At 50.8% G+C, this 24,333-nt stretch overlaps 1 protein-coding gene across 1 annotated transcript in view; it reads left to right on the forward strand.

The window, feature by feature from the left end:
- Gna12 (G protein subunit alpha 12) overlaps positions 1–20,728 on the forward strand; it is a 76,399-nt gene extending 55,671 nt beyond the window's left edge. The window contains exons 3-4 of the mRNA XM_042686604.1: positions 14,977–15,027; positions 17,977–20,728. Coding sequence (XP_042542538.1) covers positions 14,977–15,027; positions 17,977–18,546 — 621 coding nt within the window. The 3' untranslated portion in view covers positions 18,547–20,728. The remainder of the gene's footprint in view (positions 1–14,976; positions 15,028–17,976) is intronic.
- Positions 20,729–24,333: the final 3,605 nt, after the last annotated feature.

A 24,333-nucleotide genomic window follows, 5' to 3' on the forward strand; every position in this document is an offset into this window, starting at 1 on the left:
CTGCAGGGTGTGGAAACTAAAGTCTGTGTCACTGGATGATTGACTGCACACCGTGTGACTCAGGTGCTGTGGTACCTCAGAGAGCACAGCCAGCTGCTAGGGTGCTGCGCACACTGGGACACGGCTGGCCTATTTGTTACATGTTGTGGCTGTGGGCATCAGTGACTTCATGTCTTATGCTTACTGTGACTATTGTCATCCCAATACTACAACAACCCGTAACTTGAGTTGGATCTTATCTACATGGCACCATGAGCCATTTTTATTGAGGGTTTTTATTATGAATATTTTACTTTATAAAAGTAACATAACCCGCAAAAAAAATTGGTTCCAACCTCCAAGGTGAAGAATAACTTAGATTTAAAATGTGAAGAAATGGGGCTGGGAATGTGGCTTAGTGGTAGAGTGCTTGCCTAGCATGCATGAAGCACCACATAAACAGAAAAGGCTGGGGGCTAGAAGGGTGGCTCAGTGGTAGAGCACTTGCCTTGCATGCCTGAGGTCCTGGGTTCAATTCCTCAGCACCACATAAGCAAAAAGAAAAAAGCCAGAAGTGGCACTGTGGCTCAAGTGGTAGAGCGCTAGCCTTGAGCTGAAGAGCTGAGGGACAGCGCCCAGGCCCAGAGTTCAGGCCCCACAACCGGACCCAAAAAAAAAGAAAAAGAAAAGGCTGGGAGTGGTGCTGTGGCTCAAGTGGTAGAGCTCTAGCCTTGAGCATAGAGAGGCTTAGGGACAGAGCACAGGCCCTGAGTTCAAAGCCCCAGATCCAGCAAAGAAGAAGAAGAAGAGGAAGAAGAAGGAGGAGGAGAAAGAGAAGGAGAAGGGAAAGAAAGAAAAAAGAATGTACTTCCCACCTATCAGATGGCAGGGAGAGGGAAAGAGGAGCAGAGTGGTAATGCACTCGCAGCTCAGGGATCATTTGTGCATCTGTTTTCAACACTGTTATTCCCAGTAGCCAAAAGTGGAAGGAACCCAGATGTCCACCAACATATGTGTAGTCTTGGCATATAGTGGAATATTGTTTAGTCTTATAAAGGGAAGTGAGAGCTGGGAAGGTGGCTCAGTGGTAGAGTGCTTGCCTTGCATGCATGAGGCCCTAGGTTCAATTTCTCAGCACCACATAAGCAGAAAAGGACGGAAGTGGCACTGTGGCTCAAGTGGTAGAATGCTAGCCTTGAGCTGAAGAGCTGAGGGACAGTGCCCAGGCCCAGAGTTCAGGCCCCACAACCAACCCAAAGAAAAAAAAAAAAAAAGGCAGGGGGTGGGGGGAGTGAGCAGAGTGTTGTAGCACATCCCTATAACCCCAGCACTTGTATGCTAAGGTAAGAGAATGGAGAATTCCAGTCAAGCCTGGGCTACGAGGTGAGATCATGCCTCAGAATAAGAAAAGGAAGGGAGGGAGGGCTAGTGAATCCTGTGACAGTTGAACCTGGAAGGCATGATGCAAGGTAGAATAAGCCAGTCACAGAAGGCCACATGTTGTATGATTGCACTGAAGTTTTTAAATTCAAAGACAGTCCAGTTGTAATCACCAATGGTTGATGGCAGTAAAGGAAATATTGTTTAATTGGGAGAGTGTTTTTCAGAGCAGCAAGCTGAGAAAGCTCTGGTGATATTTTGCTGGACACCATGTAATCCTCGCTTGAGACTTAGAGGATCTCAGTTCAAAGCCAGTCCAGGCAAAAAAAAAAAAAGTCCATAATAGTCCATCTCTAACCAGCAAAATACCAGACTGGAAGCATAGCTCAAGTGATGAGTGTCCATCTGTGAACAAAAAAGTGCCAATCAAGGTCGGGTGCCAGTCGCTCATACTTGTAATCCTAGCTACTCAGGAGGCTGAGATCTGAGGATTATAGTTTAAAGCCAGCCTGGGCAAGGAAAGTCCATGAGACTCTTATATCCAATAAGCCAGCAGAAAACTGGAAGTAGCCCTGTGGCTCAAGCGGTAGAGTGCTTGCCTGGAGCTAAAGAGCTCAGGGACAGCACCCAGACCCAGAGTTCAAGCCTCATGACCAACTGACCAAAAAAAAAAGCCAATCAAGAACTCTAGGCCAGCCAGGCACCAGTGGCTCACGCCTCCTATAATCCTAGCCACTCAGGAGGCTGAGATCTGAGGATCGAAGTTCAAAGCCAGCCAGGAAAGGCCTAAAACTTTATCTCCAATAAACCACCAGAAAACCAGAAGTGACACTGTGGCTTAAGTGGTAGAGTACTAGCTTTGAGCTGAAGAGCTGAGGGATAGCGCTTAGGCCCAGAGTTCAAGCCCCATGACTGACAAAAAAAAAAATCTAGGCCAGCTGGGCTGGTGGCTCGTGCCTATAATCCTAGCTACTCAGGAGGCTAAAATTTGAGATCACAGTTCGAAACTAGCCCGAGCAAGGAAAGTCTATAAGACTCTCTTCTTCAGTAATCCACCAAAAAAAAAAAAGCAAAAAGTGGGAGAGCTCTGAAGAGTGATCTCACTTCCTGGGGTCCAGATTTCTGGGGCTGAGCCTAATTATTCAGGAAGCATTTCCTTTTCATGACTCAGCAATCGGATTCACTTTTCCAACCACCTCACTGTGTTCAGCTAGGCAGAGCTTTAACATAAAGAATACTTTCTGAAGTCTAAGGTGCTTGTCCCCTAAGAGGACTAGACCCACTGCCCACTTGGCAGCCAAGGGCAGTCTCCATGGAAAGGTTCAGCTGAGTTCCTTTGGGGTCATTGTGGAACCTTCCTGCTGCTGGGATGGTCTGGCGCGGGGGGGGGGGGGGGGGGGGGGGGGGGGGGGGGGCGGGGAGGGGTGTCCAAGTCCAAGCAAGTCAACAGACACCCTCCGTCCACAGTCCCAGCTGCCACCAGGTCCCTGTGGTCTCAGGGGAAAGACACCCGTGCAGTGGCCTCCAGCCTTCTAGACAGGACCACTGTCCCGAGGGACCACTCTGCGCATGCCCAGTGACGTATTTACAGGAGCGCTGGATCTGGGCCTGCAGACAGGGTCTGTTTGATCCCTGAGTCCCACACTGAACACAGCAGAACCTGCAGTCACGCAGAGGGCCAGTGGAGGCCTTGCTGCAGAGGCCTGCCTGGCCTGGTGGCCCCAGGAGCCTGGGGGAAATCTGGAGGAGGGGCTTTCAGGTCTAGAGACCTGGTGTGGGAAAAGCACTTCCGGAGGAATTGTTTTCCCTGTACAGCCCTGACTCTTTCCTCCCCTGTCTGGCAGAAAAAGAGCTCATGTGACTGATGCCTTTTGAAATTCTGTTAACAGCCTTCCTGGGGGTGGATTCATGCTCAGCTTCACGAATGCCATTAGTAGTAATTCTTCATTTTTTTTTAACTTCCTTTCAAACTTGTACAGAATTTACAAGAGTCATTCTGAGACAGCCCCCACCCTGAGACTTTGGCCCTCCCTCTCTCCTCCTCCTCCTCCTCTGTCTTCTGAGCCTTGCTGTGTCCTCTACCCCAGCGCTGGGAGATGGGGCATTCCAGCAGGACACTGATTTCCCCTCCTCATAGGCACATTCTAAACTGGGTTTGTTCCCCTCCCTCTACCTTTTAATAGTAGTGTGATCTTCCATGGCACAGGAGTTTGATGACAAATGAAACCCTGAGGAACACAGTAAGAGGTGGCTGTCTAGGCACTGGGCCTCTCCGGGGACAGACCTGGCTTCCTGGCTGCAGTTGGGGATCCACTCTGGGAATCCCTGGACTTCGGCTAAAGCTGCCCCTGCCTTGTTCTGAGGGCCCTGCTCCCAGTCAGTGGGAACCTGACAAGCCCATCACCCCATTTAGGGACCCTAATTGACACGTGGGTCTACTCCACTTCCTGCTGCTGGCTTGGTAAATAGCTGTGGTTTAATAAAGAGGAAAGCAGCCAGGAACAGGCTTTCTAATTGGAGCTTTCCTGCTCTGAGCCTCTGAACTAGATCACAGACCTGAGCCAGCCAGCGTGGAGCTGCTCAGGACCGACCAGCCTGGAGGTGATTAGTTCTCAGTGGGAGGGGTCTTCAGTAAATAACTGGGGTTTATGGAAACTTGTTTCTTTTGAGGTGATTTTTTTTTAATGTACAATTCAAGGACTTTGAGTAAATTTACCAAGTTGTGCAAACATCACCTAAGCTCATTTTTAAAACATTTCCATGGACACAGTGAAGTCCACACTGACCCCAGTGCCTCGGCCCCCCAGCCACTCTGTCTCTAGACCTGAATGTCCCTGGGAATGGAGCGGGCAGTAGTGGCCTGGCCTCTGGCCCCTGGCCCTTCGAGTGTGTCTGAGGTCTGAGGCTTCCCACTCGTGTGTGTGTGTGTGTGTGTGTGTGTGAGAGAGAGAGAGAGAGAGAGAGAGAGAGAGAGAGAGAGAGAGAAGAGGGGGGGGACAGGACAGGATTTTCTTTTTCTTTTTTTTTTTGAGGTCCAGTCGTGCGGCTTGAACTCTGGGTCTGGGTGCTGTCTCTCAGCTCTTCAGCTCAAGGCTAACGCTCTACCACTCAAGCCACAGCACCACTTCCAGCTTTTTTCTTTTTGTTTATGTGGTGCTGAGGAATCGAACCCAGGGCCTCATGCATGCAAAGCAAGCACTCTACCACTGAGCCACCTTCCCAGCCCCAGGACAGGATTTTCTTCTGCTGCTGCAGCTAAGTCAAACTTTACCCCTTGTGGGGTGAGAGTTATTTTAGCTAGTAAAAAGAATGTTCTACAACTTTTTAAATGAAAGATAAGTGTATTAATTAATAAAAGGTTTGAATTTTTACTCGTTTTACAGTAAGGTGTGTTTTTCTGCCTTGCTTCCTTATGTAACATTAATCAAAAAACAGGATCTGTGAGGCTGAAGGCGTGGCTCATCTGGTAGAGCACAGCCTAACAAACTCACAGCCCTGAGTTTAAACCCTGATTCCAAAACAACAACAACAACTTGGCTAGCTTTGGGGACAAATGTGATTTTTTTTTTTAAATTGTATTGTCCCTAACCCCACTAATAACTGAGTTTTAAGAAACAAATATTTTATAAATTCTCATTTACTAAGCTTTAAAATATTCAGAACTTCTCTGTGCCAGTGGCTTACACCTGTAATCCTAACTACTTAGGAGGCTGAGATCTGAGGATCTCCGTTTAAAGCCAGCCCCAGCATGAAGGTCCATGAGACTCTGATCTCTAATTAACCACCAGAAAATCAGAAGTGGCCCTGTGGCTCAAAGTGGTAGAGTGCTATCCTTGAGCACAAAAGCTGAAGGACAGTGCTTAGGCCCTGGGTTCAAGCCCTACCACCAGCCGACAGAAAAACAACTATCAAGCAAAATTCTCTGTGATACTGGAAAACAGGTGGCTTTGCAGAGCCGTTTACTGATGCCTTTTCAAATGTGCCGTTGTGCAGGAGATCCACACTGCCCAGGCTGCAGGTGGCTAAGGCTGTAGTGGTGGTGCTTCTGGGCAGACCCCCTGTGTTGTTGTCAGGAGCCCCCCACGTAGCTTGGGTTCCATGTCTGCATCCATGCTGTTCCATTCAGGGCTAGCTCTCAGCATCCCCCCCCCCCCAAACACACACACACACACACACACACACACACACACACACACACACACACGTCCAAGGGCTGAGAAAGCTAGCTGGATGTTACTTCCCATTCAGCTTTCCAGTAGGGACAAGAAAGACAGGGAACAAGCCCTAAGCTTGATGGCTGAGGTAGGTTTGAGATCCTACTTGAGTAGCAAAGCACTTTCTTTCAGCCTTGGAATTTTGCCTGCTCCACAGGTGATCCTGCCGGGCTGTTATCTGTCAAGGTCATCTCCCGTGGTGGCATGCCAGGATCTTGGTACATTGTTTTGCTTGTCCAATGTGTTTTGTATGGTCATTTTTAAGTCTGAAGTTCATTAATGTTTGTGTGTGACTAGGTTTGAGCTGAGCCTTGTGCTGGCTGGGCAGGTGCACCACCCCTGGAGCCCCACCCCCAGCCCCTGATGTCATTTTTAATTTTTCTCCTTCAGAGCAGTCAGGGAGCATGCCAGGTTTTGAGTGTAATGGCATGATCCCATAGTAGTAACTAGCAGCACCCAGAAGCACCAAAGCCAGCATCCAGATCTTGTTTTTGATACCTCTCTCTGGGAAATGTTGTGCTCTTTGCAGACCTTGGCCTTGAGCTGGCTTCAGGTCCTGGACCTGTCTAGTCCAACCACACTTGGCACTCACGGGTCAGAGCTCCATCCTCAGCCCAGAGCAGCACCTGTATCAGAACCTTAAGCAGTAAGGTTGGCAGGTGGAGGGGGCTGAGCCTCCACCAAACAAGGCCTTGACTCCCTTGGTAAAGAGAGTAATGGCTCCTGAGCTGGGCTGAGCCAGCAAAGCAAAAACACTGAGACTGAGCCAGGTTCCTGCTCAGAGGACATGCTGAGTCTGGCTCCTGATGCTCCTCTCTAGCAAAGGGACATGTCTCCTCTCCCCTCCCCCCCTTTGTGTGTGTGTGGAGAAAGGATTCCAAGGAGAAGGGAGGAAGGAAGGAGTCTTTTCCTTTTGCATTACATTGGGAGTACTGGGAAGAGGGGTGGCTGAGTTGGTGGTCCTGGGGCCTGCTGGCCTGTGAGCTGCTGTGTCAGCCCGGAGGGCCAGCACAAGGACTCTACAAGGAAGCAGCATGGCATCCCAGCTGCAGACAGAGGTGGTTCTGAGCAAGCTTCCATTCAGCCTTTGAGGAGGACAAGGCTCTGCCAGCATCAGTCGGGAAGTCACCGGGCCTTCCCGTTAGTGCCTCTACCCTGGGCACTTGTGAGGCCACATACCCTGCCCCCTGGCAGTCAGTAGCCTGTGTCCCCAGCCATGGCCCAGCTGTCTCTGCTGGGATAGCCTCTGGTTTGTAGGAAGTACAGTTGTCTTACCTGTAAGTAGAGATTGTGAGTGGAGATGGTAACAAGGCCTTTTACCTCTCAAGCCCTGTGCACTGTGAGAGGCCCAAGTTTGAGCTGAGGAGTTTAGTTGCATTTGACTTTGCTAAGTTCTTCTCTAAGCTTTGGGTTCTTTAGCTCAGAAATAGGGACCGTTATGCTGTGTTTGGATTAAAGCAAATAAATATGTCAGTGCATACTTGTTCCCTCTCAGTGCCCAGCAGCTAGGAGCCTTTTTGGTTTTTTATTTCCAGTGATACCACTGCTCACATCAGGGTCCTACTTTGTAGCCCAAGCTAGCCTTGAACTCTCCATCCTTATGATTCTGCCTCCTGAGTACTACTGTGCCCAGCTTAGAATTTATAAAAGACCAACTCAAATGTACAGTCAAAAGGGGAGGAAAACGCCATACTACTCCTAGGCATCTACCTTGAACTTCATGAGCCAGGATATGCTAAGGACACCTGCACATCCATGTTTATTGCCACACTATTCACAACAACCAAGATATGGAAGTAGCCCAGATGCCCCACAATAGATGAGTGGATCCAAAAACATGGTACCTATATACAGTGGAATGTTACGCATAATACCCATTAGAAAGAATAAAATAATGTCATTTGCAGGGAAATGGATAGAACTAGAACAAATCATGGTAAGTGAGGTAAGCCAAGCTCAGAGAGACAAGCGGCTCATTTTCTCTCTGATAGGTGGAAGTTAGATCTAAAATGCACTGGGACATGAAAAATTATGCAGGATTCTAGACATTCACACACATGTGGTGAGACCAAAAGCGGATAATTTTAGGAGAGAAACACAAAGGCGCAGAGTAGGGCCTAAATGCCTCTTCATATGTATCTAAAATAATAGACACAATGAAATGAGCTCCAAGATATGGAAACAAAAGGCTTTTTCGGTTTTGATGATTCTATCTTCTTTACCTTATGTGTAGTGTATTCCCGTGTATTTCTTTGGGAGAGTGGGGGGAGGGGCGGAACTTGAGGGGAAAAGGGTAAAATAGTGCAGCCTTGGAGCTCACTGGCCATTGATGGATGGAGACGGGAGGGAAGGAACGGAAGAAAATGAGGGTACAGAAAACACTGTACAAAAGGAAATGTGATCGTTGAATTGTAATCCCTCTGTACATCACTTCCATAATAATACAGAAATTCTTTAAAAAGTGGCAGAGGCAGGGTCGGGTCAAAGGACATTGTGTGCCTATATAGATGTGACACAATGAACCGACTTCTGCCATCAGCTGATGGGGGGAGGTGGGGGAGGAGAAGGAAGCTACACGTGTAACTCCAGCTTACTCAAGAAGCAGAGGGACACAAAAGTTATTCGACTCCCTCCCCAAAACAAAAGGGCTAGTGCACAACTCAAGTAGTAGTAGCGTGCTTGTATCCTCAGTACCAGATCAGAAAAGGAAAACAAGAAATAGAAGAGATGGCAGCGAGCAGGGGCTGGTGGAGGCCCAGCCCCAGGAGGGAGGGAGGCGGGCCTTGCCTCTTCCTGCTTTCTCTTTCCCATCGACACATAACTGTTTCCTCCTGGCTTTGCTGTCCTGCCCTGCCGGCTGGCTCTGGTGATGATAACTATCACTGGAGTGCCAGTCCCTCTCTCATCCTGCACACAGCTCTGTGGGTTGGCGTGGCACTCTACTCTGATAAGTGGAACTGAGGCCCAGTAAGCTGGTCCTCATCCACAGCCAAGCAGCAGCACAGGAGTAGTTTCTTTCCTAAAAAGGGTCATGGTCTCTGGGGGTGGCACCAGTGGACAGGACTATAGGCAGGACAGAGCGGCTGCAGGGGACATCCAGGCAGGGGCACTCCATCCCAGTGAGCCCTGAGCCAAGCTATGGTAAGGACTGGCATTTTAAGAGTGAAGCCAGAAGGCAAAGTCTGGGGCCTGGGCAGGGTGGAGTGTGGCCAGGTCCCCAGAGGACAGATTAGGAATGGAAAAGGGAAAGTTAGGCCCTGTGGAGAAGGAGGGAGGACTCAGAACTAGGGGCTAGGGGGCCTTCCCAGGACAGTAACAGGTCTGTCAGGGGTGACCGTGCTGCTGCTCACTGATCTGACACTGTGATGTTCTTTGGTGTCCTTAGGCTGGAGAATGCTGGGCGAGGAGGGAGGGAGGGGCCAGCGCTGGCTGGGAGGAGGTGCTATGCTGTTTTCATTCATCCCAGGCAGCATCAGCCACCTGCTTGTCTTCCCTCCCAGTGTGGCACCAGTGCTGCCAGCACCCGTGCTTAGACCAGCTCGGGGCTCTGCAGACACAGGGCTATGGTCCCCAAAGAAGCCACAGAATTAGCCTGAGCACTTCCTTGTGGCACGGGGCCCTCCCTGCGATGCCAGTGGCATCCACATGGCCTGTGATCCCAGCACTGGAGAGCTCAGGCAGGAGGTTGAGCATTCAAGGCCAGCCTGTCTGGGAAAAAAAACAAAAAACAGAAAATGACCTCTGTCCTACTTGGAAATCCTGAATGATCTATAACTCACTGTTTCCAGCAGGAGCCATGAGTAACGGAAGGAGTGGCAGACAACAGGCAGCCTCCCCTCCTCCTCCTCTACTTCTCTCCCTGCTATATCCCAGCTTTCCCCACCAGAAGATAGGCTTCCATGGCCCACCTTCCTCCGATTTGCCAGGTGCTTTTCTACTCTTTTTTTTTTTTTTTTTTTTGTTGGTCGTGGGGCTTGAACTCTGGGCCTGGGTGCTGTCCCTCAGCTCTTCAGCTCAAGGCAAGCGCTCTACCACTTGAGCTACAGCGCCACTTCCGGTTTTCTGGTGGTTTTTATTGGAGATAGGAGTCTCACGGTCTCTCCTGCCCGGGCTGGCTTTGAACCGCGATCCTCAGATCTCAGCCTCCTGAGTAGCTAGGATTACAGGCGTGAGCCACCAGTGCCCGGCTGCTTTTCTACTTTTAATATGCGTTTGTAAGGCTGGGAAGGTGACTCAGTGGTAGAGTGCTTGCCTCCCATGCTTGAGGCCCTGGGTTTGATTCCTCAGCACCACATAAGCAGAAAAAGCCAGAAGTGGTGCTGTGGCTCAAGTGGTAGAGCGCTCGCCTTGAGCTGAAAAGCTGAGGGACAGTGCCCAGGCCCAGAGTTCAGGCCCCATGACTGGCAAAAAAAAAAAAAGTGTTTGAGTCATGTGACAAACTACCCTGGCTTCTGCCTCCCACTGTGAAGGGAGCCAGGCGGAAGTTTGTTGTTGTTTAGTGCCCTACCACTTGAGCCACACCCTCAGCCCAGATTTTTACTGGTTCATTGGAGATGGAGCCTCACAGACTTTTCTACCAAGCCTGGCCTCAAACAGCAATCCTCCAGATCTCAGCCTCCTGAGTAGCTGACATTACATTTATGAGCCCTCACTGCCCAGCTAGAACCCAGGCTTTTGAAAGAACCTCCTGGCCCTTGGGCTTTAGGAAAAAGGCTGGGACTTGAGTGGAGGGGGTACCTGGCCATAGGATTGCATCTAAATGCCCTCCACTGTGTTCTGCTTACATGCTCTCTTTGTCTCTTTTGGTGTCTGTCTGTCTGTCTCTCTCTCTCTCTCTCTCTCTTTCTCTCTCTCTCTCTCTCTCTCTCCTCCCCATTCTAGGATTTGAGTTCAGAGCCCTGTGCTTAAGAGTCACGCATTCTGTCACTAGAGCTACAACTCCTGCCCTTTGGTTCTAGTGAGTTTTCATGTAATGCTTTGTCCCTGTGCTGGCCTTGAACCACAGTCCTCCCCAGGCCTCCTGAACAGCCGGGGTCACAGGTGCACACTACCATACCCAGCTTGTTGTTTGAGGTGTTCTCAACTTTTTGTCCAGACTGTGGCCTTAAACCTTGATTCTGTCTCTGCCTCTCATTAGCCGGGATCATAGGCATGAGCCACCACACCTAGCCATCACTTGCTTTTAAAGAAAACGATTGTGAACTGTGAACATTTGCCATATCCTGTACAATTACAGAAGACAGGCTGAGACTGTGAACTCTCATGTCGACCCCACGGCTTGGTTGAAGAGCACTTGTTGGGTCTCATACTGCTGGGCCCACCGTGGCTTCACGCGCCGTGAAATACTGTTCCCTCCCTGTCACCTGGGTGTCTAAGCAGTCAAGCGAGGAGCCCATTGCTTCCGCATCTTGGCCTTCACCGTCCTTCGCAAGGTTTGTGACGGCCAGGAAGCGATGCCACAGGCACTGGGAACAGCGTCCACCCCAAGGAAGCTCGTGTTCATCCAGGTCTTGTAACTGACATCTAGTTACTTCTGCTCCACTTCACAGAAGTGAAGCCCGTTGGCATCTGCCAGTGGTTATGACCAGGGTTACAACCCCTCGTGCTCCCTCTCCATGACATTCTCCTAGAAGGATGGACTGAAGTCGGGCTCTGAGGACTGCTGCATTGTGGGCCACATGCACAACCTCTCTGAGGAGGATGTGGCTAAATCCAAACCGCGGGCACTGCTGGTGGGAATGCAGATGGCTTGATGGCCCCTGTGCTGTACAGAATTACCATATGACTCACCATCCCACTCAGTGTGCACCCAGAGGAACTGGTAACAGATATGCAGACTTGCCTGCACCCGGCTGTCCACGGCGCTCCACAGGTGCCCAGGGGGCCTCTCCATACATGGGGGCTGGTTAGAAGAGAAGTGCTGGGAGGGGTCCAGACCTGGCTGAGCCTTGAAAACACTGCGCTCAGTGAAAGTGCCACCAGCCCAGGGTGGACATGTGGCCACTGGGGTTGGTGACAGGTGCTGCCAGAGAGGGCTCACTAAAGGACACAGTCATTGTTGTGAACGGCCTGGTGACGAGGCCCTGCCACCTGTCACCATGGTCTTCATCTGTCTGCGCCTGGCACAGGTGCACAGCCCTCCATGAACCTGCTGTCCTTGAGACTGCGCCTTTACCACTCCCAGTCCCCAAGCTAGCTCAGCAGCTGGTGAGGGCGGTGGGCCGAGGACACTGGGAGCCCAGCTGCCTATAGCCGCCCAAGCTGATTTACTGTTTATGACTTTGATTTCTTTTCCAAAACAACAGGAGTAATCAAAAGTCTGTTTTAGCTGGGTGCTAGTGGCTCACATCTGTAATCCTAGCAGAGTCTAGGTCCAGAGAATCATGGTTTGAGCCATTCAGCAGGAAAGTCAGAAAGACTCCATTTACAATTAAGCAAGAAAAAAAAAGCAAGTGCTGGAGTTGTGGTTCATGGTGTAAAGCACCAGCCATGAGCCAGAAAGTCAAATGAAAACATGAGATTCTGATACCAGCAAAAAGGAAAGGAAAACAATTTTTGTGGACACAGGCACACAGCTGGGTTAGGCTCTGTCACAGTATAACCATCCAGACAGGACTCAGATTGATTTAGCACATGAGGTGTTTTTCCTTTTTACCAGAAACCTTTCATTCATGTTAACATCCCCATGTCTGCCAGAGACACAACACAGTCTTCCCAGTGCTGAGACTGTTGGGATTTAAATTCAAGTTTGCTAAGCAGATGCTCCACCCCTTGAGACTCACCCCCAGCCTTTTTAGCTTTAGTTACTTTTCAGGTGGGTGTCACTTTCTGTCCAGGCTGGCTTGGATCATAATCTTCCTGCTAACACTTCCCACCATAACTGGCATGAGAGGCACATGCTACCATACCCTGCTTTTTCTGTTGAGATGAGGTCTCACAAACATCCCCCTGGCCAATAACCATCTCAGCCTCCCTAGTTGTGTTAACAGTAGTGAGCCACCACACCCAGCCATAAATGTGGCCTGTGTGTGTGTGTGTTTGCACGCACGCACGCGGGAGTGCAGGGCTTGGGTGCTCTCCCTGAGCTTTTTTTGCTCCAAGCTAGCACTCTACCACTTGAGCTACCAATGTCCACTTCTGGATTTTATTATTATTATTATTATTATTATTATTATTATTGGAAATAAAGAATCTCACACTTTACTGCATAAGCTGGCTTTGAACTGCTAGCCTCAGATCTCAGCCTCCTGAATAGCTGGCATTACAGGCATGAGCCATTGGTACCCTGCTAAACCTGGCCTTTTTAACAAGACTGGATTAAATGAATGCCCCACCACCTCAGGCTGTAGAAGCATCATTCATTCTCTGTTCATGAACTCCTCAGCTCTGCCCCAGCCCCAGGGAACCCAAAGCTGGGCCTCAGAGCCTGGGACATGCCTCAGCAACATTGTCTGTGCTCTGTCCACCCTGTCCTCCAGCCCCTCTGTGGAGCCCTGTGGCTCAGGTGAGGTACTCTGATGTGAAGCGGGATTTTCTTCCTTCCGTCCTGTGCATCCTGGCTGGGAGGAGCTGAGGCCACCAGCCATGCCAAATGACATAGGATGGCAAATAATTTGCATGCACCCAAAGAAGTAAAGCCTCCAGCCAGCTACCGGTGGCTCACGGCTATAATCCTAGCTTCTCAGGAGGCTGAGATCGGAGGATCGAGGTTCAAAGCCAGCCCAGGCAGGAAAAGTATGAAACTCTTATCTCCAATAAACCACAGAAAACCGGAAGTGGCACTGTGGCTCAAGTGGTAGAGCGCTAGACTTGAGCTGAAGAGCTCAGGGACAGTGCCCAGGCCCAGAGTTCAAGCCCCATGACCAACAAAACAAAAAACAAAAAGAAGTAAAGCCTCCACCAGCGAGAGATGAACCACTCTGGAGGAGAAAGAAACAACAGGGCGCTTTCAGCGCCTTACTTTCTAGAAAATGGATTTATTTTACTTCGTAGGGTCTGTATGCAGCCAGGTTCCAACTCTGTCTTCCTGCCTTGCCCTCCCAAATGCTCGGATTACAGGTGTGTGCTGCCACACCCAACTCTAAATGCTTTTATCTATACAGTTCCCCTTCTGGTATCCTGAGGCTTTCCCATTCCCTGTGACCAGCCCAGCCGTGTCAGGGAGTATGTGTCAGGGACCATGTCTGGACTCTTCAGAGCTCTGCCGATGCCTTCTGGGGCCTGGGTGAGAGACAGGAGGTAGACAAGGACGGCAAAGTGGGGCTTGGAAAGTCAGGTGTGCTGTGGGCCACCCAGAGCCCGCACCACCCAGCTGCTTCCTGTCTGTGCCGGAGAGGGGTGGGTGCAGCAGAGCAGGGTGACTGGTGCAGCCAGAGGCCAGGCTCAGCTGTCTCAGCATCCAGACCTCCTGGCATGGAAGGGTGGCATCTACAGCCAGCTGGCTTGCATGAAGCCCGTTGCCCAGAAGTGAGGGTTTCCCCGACACACACCCCCCAGCCCAGTGCCTCTGCCATCTCAAGTCTGACTCCAGAGCAGACTTCACACACCATGAAGAGGCTTGTGTTCATCATCAGTGCCTGAACGGGGCTTTGTGTCCCATGCCATAAACCAAGACCATGGCTTCCATTCTGCCCTGAAGCTCTTCTCTGGGCCTCCCAGAACAGAGAGACACCAAGTTGGGGCTGCTGGCTGCTGCCGTCCCTCATCATTTCCTTTGGAAGTAATAGGCTGTAATCTGGCCAAAAACCTAGTGTTGCCAGACGTGGCTCACACCTGTGATTCCAGCTGCTCAGGCAGCAGAGCAGGAGAGTCAGAATTCAAGGCCAGCCCAGGCAACAAGTTGATGAGACCCCCATCCCAGCCAGTAGCTAGCTGGGTGTAGTGGTATGCATCTGACATCCCCGCCACACAGGAAGCATAACTAGGAGGATCATATGATCCAGGCTGGACAGTGAGAAGGGACAGGGCATAGCTCAAGTTCTGGAATAGTTGCCCGGAAAACACAAGGCTCTCAGTTCAAACCCCACTACTGTCAAAAATGATGCATCCCCTGGGCATTGGTGGCTCACACCTATAATCCTAGCTATTCAGGAAGCTGAGATCTAAGGATCAAAGTTCAAAGCCAGCCCAGGCAGAAAAGTCCCTGAGACTTTTATCTCCCATAAATTATTCAGAAAAAACTGGAGTGGAGCTGTGGCTCAAGTGGTAGAGTGCTAGCCTTGAGCAAAAGGATCTCAGGGACAGTGCCCAAGCCCTGAGTTCAAGCCCCAGGACCAGCAAAAAAAAAAAAGAAAGACCTTTCTACTCCATACTTTTCACCCTGCTTTCCAGTTTGCATTCACACTGCTGTTCTTACTTCATTTTCTTCTATGAAGACTGAGTTCTAAACGTCTTCTCCTCACAGGGTGAGTCTGTGAAGTACTTCCTGGACAACTTGGACCGGATTGGCCAATTGGTGAGTAAGACCCGCCCCACTCTCAGCCTTCAGAGACTGGAAGTTGTGGTGTTGGGACCCTGCTACACACATGCTCCACCGGGTCCGATCACATCACTGTGAGCTGTCCTGTTCTGTCGGGTGTCTGCCGGGGTCTGGATTCCATTGTGAGCATGGGGAAGACATGCCACCATGAAGGCATGGAGGTGTTCCGTAGTCAGAGGAGGATTTCCTGCAATTGTTCCTGTGGAAATTCAAGCCTGTACAAAAGGACACCCCTCATGCAGCAGTGACTACCCACACCCTCGCCCAGGAACACAACCCTCACCACAGCCTCTAATCAACCATATTTTAGCAGCCAAGCATGGTGGCACATGCCTATCATCCCAGCTCTTGGGAGGCTGAGGCAAGAGAATGGAGGGTATGAAGCCAACATGGACTATAAGACTCTGTCTTAAAAAAACCAAGAGTAGCCAGGCACTGGTGGCTTACACCTGTAATCCTAGCTACTCAGGAGGCTGAGATCTAAGGATTATGGTTCGAAGCCAGCCCAGGAAAGAAAGTCCACGAGACCCTAATGTTTAATTTAATTCCAGAAAACTGGAAGTAGCACTGTGGTTCAAGTGGTAGATCTGAAGAGCTCAGGGATAGCGCCTAGGCCCAGAATTCAAGACCCACAACTGACCAAAAGAAAAAAGAGTAACAACAAAAATAGCCATACTGGGCTGGGAAGGTGGCTCAGTGGTAGAGCGCTTGCCTTGCATGCCTGAGGCCCTGGGTTCGATTCCTCAGCACCACATAAGCAAAAAGAAAAAAAGCCGGAAGTGGCACTGTGGCTCAAGTGGTAGAGGGCTAGCCTTGAGCTGAAGAGCTGAGGGACAGCGCCCAGGCCCAGAGTTCAGGCCCCACGACCGGACCCAAAAAAAAAAAAAAAATAGCCATAGTTTAGTGTGGATCTTTGGAAGATAAGACTCTGAAGATCACAACCAGAATACCTGTGTGTTCTTGAGAAATTTGCCACTGTGCCTTAGTGACAAGCATGTTCATTTGCTTGTAAGACTTTACTTGGTGGCCTCGTTTTTTCTTTTTCTTTTCTTCCTGGGGCTTGAACTCAGAGCCTGAGCACTGCCCTGAGCCTATTTTTGCGCAAGGCTAGCGCTCTACCACTTGAGCCACAGTGCCGCTTCTGGCTTTTTCTGTTTATGTGGTACTGAGGAATCAAACCCAGAGCTTCATGCATCAAGGCAAGCATTCTACCACTAAGCCACCTTTCCAGCCCTCATATTTTCTTTTCTTTTCTTTTTTGGTGGTCATGAGGCTTGAACTCTGGGCCTGGTTACTGTCCCTCAGCTCTTCAGCTCAAGGCTAGTGTTCTGCCACTTGAGCCACAGCACCACTTCTGGTTTCCTGGTGGTTTATTGGAGATAAGAGTCTTACGAACTTTCCTGCCTGGGCTGGCTTTGAACTTCGATCCTCAGATCTCAGCCTCCTGAGTAGCTAGGATTATAGGCTTGTGCCACCGGCACCTAGCCCTCATATTTTCTTGTTGACTTTTAAAAAAAAACCAGTAACAGTGATCAAGTGGCAGAGGCCTACCTAGCAGTGTTCAAACCCCAGTATCACCAGAAAGAAAGTAATAACAGCCAGGCCCCTGTGGCTCACATCTGTAATCCTAGCTACTCAGAAGGCTGAGATCTGAGGATCAGGGTTCAAAGCCAGCCTGGGAAGGAAAGTCTGTGAGACTCTTATCTCCAATTAACCACCAGAAAACCAGAAGTGGCACTGTGGCTCAAGTGATAGAGCACTAGCCTTGAGATAACGAGCTCAGGGGCAGCGCCCAGGCCCAGAGTTCAAGCCCCACGACCAAAAAAAAAAAAAAAACTAAGAATTTATATCAATATCCTAATAATGTCCAAAAGCTGCAATTGGTCCATGTCACTTAAACTGCTTTGAATTTGTGAGTTTCTCCTGTCTTTCTCCTTCTCCTCATTGATGGACTGAAGTAACTAAGCCTTTATGCTATCAGGTGTCGTAGTCTAGACCTGGCTGTAATGTGGTGGAGATGTCCCTCAGGCTCCAGCCCATTAGGCCACATCCCCTCCCCCCTCCCTCCCCTGGTGTTCAGCTGGATTGCTGTGGGAGGTTCTGCTGAGTGCTGGCATCAGTGGTGACTTTGCAGAGCCTGATCACAGTGGCTGGAGAGCTGGGATTACTCAGTGTTGTGGAAGCCTCTGAGAGTTCCCCAAGTGCTGGGGCCTGGCTCAGTCATTAGCACACAGGAGGCCCTAGTTCCATTCCCAGCATCAAAAGAAAGAAGTATTTCATCTGGGCACCCATGGCTCACGCCTGTATTCCTACTTAGGAGGCTGAGATCTGAGGATCACGGTTCAAAGCCAGCCCAGGCAGGAAAGTCTGTGAGACTCGTATCTCCAATTAACCACCAGAAAACCGGAAGTGACACTGTGGCTCAAGTGGTAGAGCACTTACTTTGAGCTGAAGAGCTAAGGGACAGCCCCCAGGCCCAGAGTTCAAGCCCTATGACCAACAACAACAACAAAAGTATTCCAATACCAACATATTAAATATTTCATATTAGGCTTAAATAGCGTTGCAAACCCTAAGTTAGCTTAGTATGAGGTAAGGTAAGACCCTGGAAGTTAGAACATTTTCTATGGAGTAGCAAGCAGGAGGGCAAATTTCCTCTGCAGAAGAGAAATGGTGAGAGTTCACATGGAGACCAACAGCAGGGACCCTGGTCCCCCGTGGCCCAGCCATGGGAACAGGGAACTCAGTGTTCCTGTTTGCGTCCTGGTAAAGGCATAGTTCTATAAGCAAAGTTTGCTTTGGATATTTGGCTCAAGTTCCTGGAAGAGTTGAACCAAACCTTTTCTCACCTTTCCCTCTGCCCTGGCCTCTGCCCTCTGCCCCTTCCATCTCCCTGCCCTTCCTCCCTCACCCTGTGTTTTCCAGAACTACTTCCCCAGTAAGCAGGACATCCTGCTGGCCCGGAAGGCCACCAAGGGCATCGTGGAGCATGACTTCGTCATTAAGAAGATCCCCTTCAAGATGGTGGACGTGGGTGGGCAGCGGTCCCAGCGCCAGAAGTGGTTCCAGTGTTTTGATGGCATCACCTCCATCCTGTTCATGGTGTCGTCCAGTGAGTTTGACCAGGTGCTTATGGAGGACCGGCGCACCAACCGCCTGGTGGAGTCCATGAACATCTTTGAGACCATCGTGAACAACAAGCTGTTCTTCAACGTCTCCATCATCCTCTTCCTCAACAAGATGGACCTGCTGGTGGAGAAGGTGCGGAGCGTGAGCATCCAGAAGCACTTCCCCGACTTCCAGGGTGACCCGCACCGGCTGGAGGACGTGCAGCGCTTCCTGGTCCAGTGCTTCGACCGGAAACGGCGCAACCGCAGCAAGCCGCTCTTCCACCACTTCACCACTGCCATCGACACGGAGAACATCCGCTTCGTCTTCCACGCTGTGAAGGACACCATCCTGCAGGAGAACCTGAAGGACATCATGCTGCAGTGAGACGGGGAGGGAGCCCGTGCTGCCCGCGCGGCCTCACCCAGTGCCCCGGCCGTGCCAGTGAGCCAGGGGCAGCAGGACCCGGCAACTGTCGCGTCACGTGAGCTACTGAATCTGGGGCCCGGCAAAACTACTGAAACTCCAGCCTGTAGCACCTGGTAACAGCTAGCTTGCTTCTCACAGGCACCTGCTCCCTTCCCGACACCGTGTCATCAGGGCAGGGGCGCGCACGCGCTCTAGTGACAGAGTGCGTGCACACCCCTTGGCCTGGCACACCAACCCCGAAGCTCCGCCTCGACAGCTTGCAGAGGAACCCGGGCTGCTCAGCCCAGTGCCCGAGCCGCCCTCCGAGTGAGCGTGCCGTGCTGCCTTTAACTTCACACCAGTGCCCGAGGGGCCCTGCCGGCCCCACTCCCCGCTGTGGGCCACAGGGTAGGGGTCCTGCACCTGCCTTGTCCCCAGCAACAGCTCAGCCTCATCAGCATGCCCAGTGACACACCAGGGACAGGATGGCTGCTGGCTGCAGCTGTCAGTCTGCCCCCATGCCTACTGCCATGGTGCTTTTTCCTCCTTGATCCTTCCCCCCCAGTGGCAAAGCTGAAAACCCAAGTGGCCTTACAGATGCCCCTTGACCTCATTGGGGAAAAATAGGGGCTAGAGTAGCTGGCACAGCACCCCCAAACTCCTCATGCCACAGCTGCCCAGGGAGTCCCTGGCAGCTGGCCTTTCAAGTGGCCAAAAAGCCCAGAGCAATCCCAGTATCTGCACACTGCCCCCCCACCACCACCAACGCCTTACACAGCTGCTCCCCAATTTCCTAAGCCTGACTGCGGTCGACTGCCCCACCCCCATGGCACACCCAGGGCGAGGGAGCACCGTCAGGCCCCTGGTCAGAGTGAGGCTGTGCCTGGCTAAGCTCAGCTTGCGTCTATGCCCACCAGCCCGGAGGGCACACAGGTGCCACACTGCATTCCATAGAAGCCTGGTGCAGGGCCTAGCTCTTTCCCCAGTGACTCCACAACAGAGAAAACACCGCAAAGCGCAGTGTGGGTGGCTTCCTAACACCGGCCCAGGTCCCCAGGCTGCGCCGGCCATACTGCACCTAACCCACCTGACCCCAGCAAGCAGGCAAACGTGAATCCGTGGCAGTTGCTAAATGTGGTGGCGTGCTCTGAGCAGGCCTGGTGACCACGGCGCATACTAGGAAACAGTGGAGCATCCTGCTTGAGGCCCGCGCGCGCGCAGATATGTGTGATTTCACTCCTCTCTGGCTGCTTCTGGTTTCCTCTAGCTGTTACAAGTGCAAGGGATGTGGCTAGGCCCAGGTTCAGAGGACGTAAGTTGCCCAGGGTTCTTGGAGGGGGTGCACGGGGATGGACAGAGCCTGGCCCACAGTGTAGGTTCCTCGCCCAGTGTCCGTTACGGTGAAGAACATGAGCCCAGTTATTCCTCCACCTTGAGGGCATGCCTGCCTGGCTCTGTTGGAGGTTGCTGGAAGGACGTGGGGGCTGTCCATGCCAGGGAGCGAGAGCCCTGGCTCTCTGGCAGTCTCTCGGACCCAGATGCTCCTGAGGGGAGCTGCACAGCTACCGCTTAGCAGATGGTAGGTGAACGGTGAGGCCCGTCCTAAGCTCAGCCTCTGGCCACAGCCCCAACAGCTGGGCCTGCGTGGCCCCCTTTCCCATGTCCTGAGACACACCCAACCCTGAACTCAGAAGTATTGTCCGTGCAGAAGGGAACTGTCACCACCTAGGCCAACACCCTCTACAGCTCGCCCCACATAGATCGTAGCCCTTTCTCCTCAGCCTTAGGCTTTTGTATTTTTATTTTATTTCACTGTTACTCTGTTGTTTTTTATTGTGATGTTGGAGAAGCGGGGTGGGAGGGGTACCTCTATTGCAAAAAGTGTAACAATAAACTTCCTCGAAATAAGACCTCTTCCTCATCCTTACACTGTTTTAAACTGAGAACTGCATGTAGGTTTGTTACGGAACTAGACTTTTAACTCCTCTGTTTGTAGAGAAATTATTTCAAAGATTTTGCGTCCTAGCTCTGTAATATAATTTATAGAGATCTCTAGAGTTCCTATTCCTGTAACTTTCCTACTTCTTTGATAAAAGAAAAATGAGTCAGGTTGTTTTAACTCCAAGTTCAAAATAATAATAATATTCAAACACACTGGTGAGTTATGGTTGACTGTCTTCGGGGGTCCGGGACACACCCCAGTCCTGGGGAGGTGGGTGTGGTAGGACAAAGGCTCTCACAAGGACAGAGGCTGGAAGCTGATCCCAGGACATTCCTCTACCTGGCAAATGTTAGCCTGGACTTCAGAGGCTGGCTCAAGGGCTCTAGAACCTTCCATCTCTGGATGTTGGTTGAAATAAATCTTTGGGTTTTCTTTATCATTCATCATTTAATGCCAACAGTAATGCCGGTGCCATTGGCTCACGCCTGTAATCCTAGCTACTCAGTAGGCTGAGATCTAAAGATCACAGTTCAAAGCCAGCCCAGGCAGGAACATCCAGGAGACTCTTATCTCCAGTTAACCACCAGAAAACCAGAAGTGGTACTATGGCTCAAGTGGTAGAGTGCTCGCCTTGAGCTGAAGACCTCAGGGACAGCACCCAGGCCCAGAGTTCAAGGCCCATAACCAACAACAAGAAACTAATTTTTTTTCTACTTTCAACTTTTAGGGTAGTTCATTGGAGATAAGAGTTTCATAGACTTTCCTGCCCAGGCTGGCTTCGAACCTCAATCCTAAGATCTCAGCCTTTTGAGTGGCTAGGATTACAAGCATGAGCTACTGATGCCCCACTTAGCTTTTACTTTTTGTTCAAGAAAGCTTTCATCTTGCCCCTGGAAAACCAAAAGTCAGTCTGGAGGAAGGGAACCCTGTTGCTACCTCAAAAGCTGCCTCAGAGAGGTGGGCCATGGAGGCATCCAGTAGAGGCTGCGCCCCCATGGCTGGCCATGCAAGACAGCTCCCACCCTGTCCACCGGTGCATAGAGGCAGCTGCTCAGAGCAGGCCCTTCCCTGGGGCCAGCAGGGCCCCAGAAGCAGGGCCTCGCACGGAAGCCCGCCCCACATGGAGCTGGACAGCCCCGGGTGAGCAGACTCAAAGAGGAAGGAACCTGGCCTTCCAAACAGGAAGGGCTACTGATACGCTCACGGATGGATCTGTTTTCAGTGGACCTCTTCCTCCATGGATTTTTCCTTAATTCGGTTTGTGGCATTCATCTTGAGAATGAAAATACAATATTTTAAGCATTACAGTAAAAAAAAAAAATCCATGACTTTTTCCTTAATTTGGTTTGTGGCATTAACTTTGAGAATGAAAATTAATATTTAAGCATTCTAGGAAAATTAAATAACAATGTATTCTATCAAAATCAAACTCAGGAGATGCCTACATTTAGATAATATTTTCACTTGATTGAAAAGTGACTGCCAGGACTCACTCGTGGGGCTTGAACTCTGGGCCTGGGCGCTGTCCCTCAGCTCTTCAGCTCAAGGCAAGTGTTCTACCACTTGAGCCACAGTGCCACTCCAGTTTTCTGGTGGTTTATCGGAGTTTCATGAACTTTCCTGTCCAGGCTGGCTTTGAACCAAGATCTTCAGATCTCAGCCTCTGAGTAGCTAGGATTACAGGTGTGAGCAACCAGCCTGGCCAATTTATATATATATATATATATATATATATATATATATATATGCTTTTTGACAATGCCTCAGTGTGTAGCCCAGGCTGGCTTCAAACTCACGATCCTCCTGCCTCAGCTTCCCGAATACTGCGATTATAGGTAGGTGCCACCAACGGTACCAGCTCAACTACTGAAAGCGGCCTGTATGGTGCTCATGTGGTGAGGCAGAGGCCTATCTTGGGCAGGTGCTGTGCGTTTGGTGCAGTTGGAGAGCCCTGCCTAGGACCCTCGTCTGCAGGCGTCACTGCTATGTGGGGTCTATGAGCGCTTTCAAGAGCCCCACAGAAAACAACTGTGGGGGTGAGTAGGACAGGAAGGTGGGTGCAACAGAAAGCTGTGTTCACACCCAGTGGCTCATGCCAGCCCCCGCCGCCTTCACTTGGACCTCTCAGAGGCAGGATGCCACTGCTCCTGTACTACCCTGCTCCTGTACTACCCAACTTGGCCACTAGAGGCCCCAATGGGACCAGAAAACCCCATGGGTCACTCCCAAAGGGAGTACAGGAAGTGACTGAAGCCTGGTCTCATTTCAGAAAAGAATTTTTTTTTTCTTGGCAGTACTGGAAGTTGAACTCAGAGCGTCAAGCTTTCTAAGCAGGTGCTCTACCACTTGAGTCACACACACACACACACTGTAGTCCTTTTTAGTTATTTTTCAAATAGGGATTTTTTGCCTCCGCTCACCTGGACAGTGATCCTCCAATTTATGTCTCATGCATAGCTGGGATGATAGGCGTGAACCTGTACCCAATTTATTGCTTGAGATGAGATCTCTAACTTTTTTTACCTGGGCTCTCCTGATTGCCATCTCCCGAGTAGCTGGGATTACAGGAGTGCACCACCATACCCAGCTTGGTCCATTTCTTTTCTGGATGGTTTGTTGCGAGCTGGGGGTCTATATGGAGAGGGCATGAGGTTGGACTTGCCAGGCTGTTGGGGGCCCTGTAGGAATCTGCCTCATACAGCCGGGCCCCCAGTCCCCCATCATGGGGATCATTGGAGGCAGGGCGGGGCTGAACGGAACGTGACCCCCAGCCATTTCTTGGAAATAGCTTTTCAAAACAAACCCGACTTAAGCTTGTTTTCCTTTGCCTCTTATCCAGGAAGCCAGGCTCAAAAATAAACGTTGGTTATTTTTGGGCTCTGGTAGATCAGGTGATGCTGTGGATGCCGGACCAGAAAGAGGCGTCAGCCATAGCTATCAGCCGCCTGCAGCCCTCCCAGCAGCTCTCTATGAGGAGGCGGGCTTGGTGGCCTCCAGCACAAGACAGTGTTTAACAGTCCATTGCCCTGAGGCTATGAGTTTGCTATTTCTTTGGGTTTCCCTGAAAGCAAAGGCCCACCGGGACCAGACTGGTGGGTTCTAGCTATGGAGTGCCAGTGGCTCACACCTATAATTCTAACGACTCAGGAGGCTGAGATCTACAGATCATGGTTTGAAGCTAGCCTAGGCAGACAGATCCATGATAACTAGTAAAATGCTGGAATGGAGGGCTGGTTCAGGTGGTAATGTACCAGCCATGAGCAGAAAACAATAAACAAGAGCACAAGACCCTGAGTTCAAGCCCCAGTCCAGGCACCAAAAAACAAAATTTTGTTTGTAAAAATCAGAAGACCCATGGCTGGGAATGTAGCTGCGTGGTAGAATGCTTGCCTAGAATGCATGAGGCCCTGGGCTTGATTTCTCAGTACCACATACACAAAATAATAATAATCAAAAGAACCAGTTCTGCCTCTGTATCTCCAAAACTGGGAACTGATCCCCACAGGTAGCATTGAGGCTTCTGTGCCTGGCTGATGAAACTCTGGTGGCTCCAGGCTGAGACCAGGCACTTCCTGCCAACATCAGAAAGCAGATGAAGAAGCAGTTCCCCAAGACATTCCCTGGGGAACCCAGAGAACGGGGTGCAAAGAGGCACAGGGCTTGCACTGGGGCAAACAACCTGATCCCCACCCCATACACACCCCAGCTCCCACCGCAGAATGACAGCAGCGCGGGAAGAACAGAGTCTTCAGAAGCAGGGGTGCCAGTTGGACCCAGGGCTTGAGGGGACCTTACCAGGAGGGCCTGCCCAGCCTCCGAGGCCC

Source organism: Dipodomys spectabilis, unplaced genomic scaffold (genome assembly GCF_019054845.1).
Source record: "Dipodomys spectabilis isolate Male_0828 unplaced genomic scaffold, ASM1905484v1 ptg000098l, whole genome shotgun sequence".
In the NCBI taxonomy this organism is placed as follows: domain Eukaryota; kingdom Metazoa; phylum Chordata; class Mammalia; order Rodentia; family Heteromyidae; genus Dipodomys; species Dipodomys spectabilis.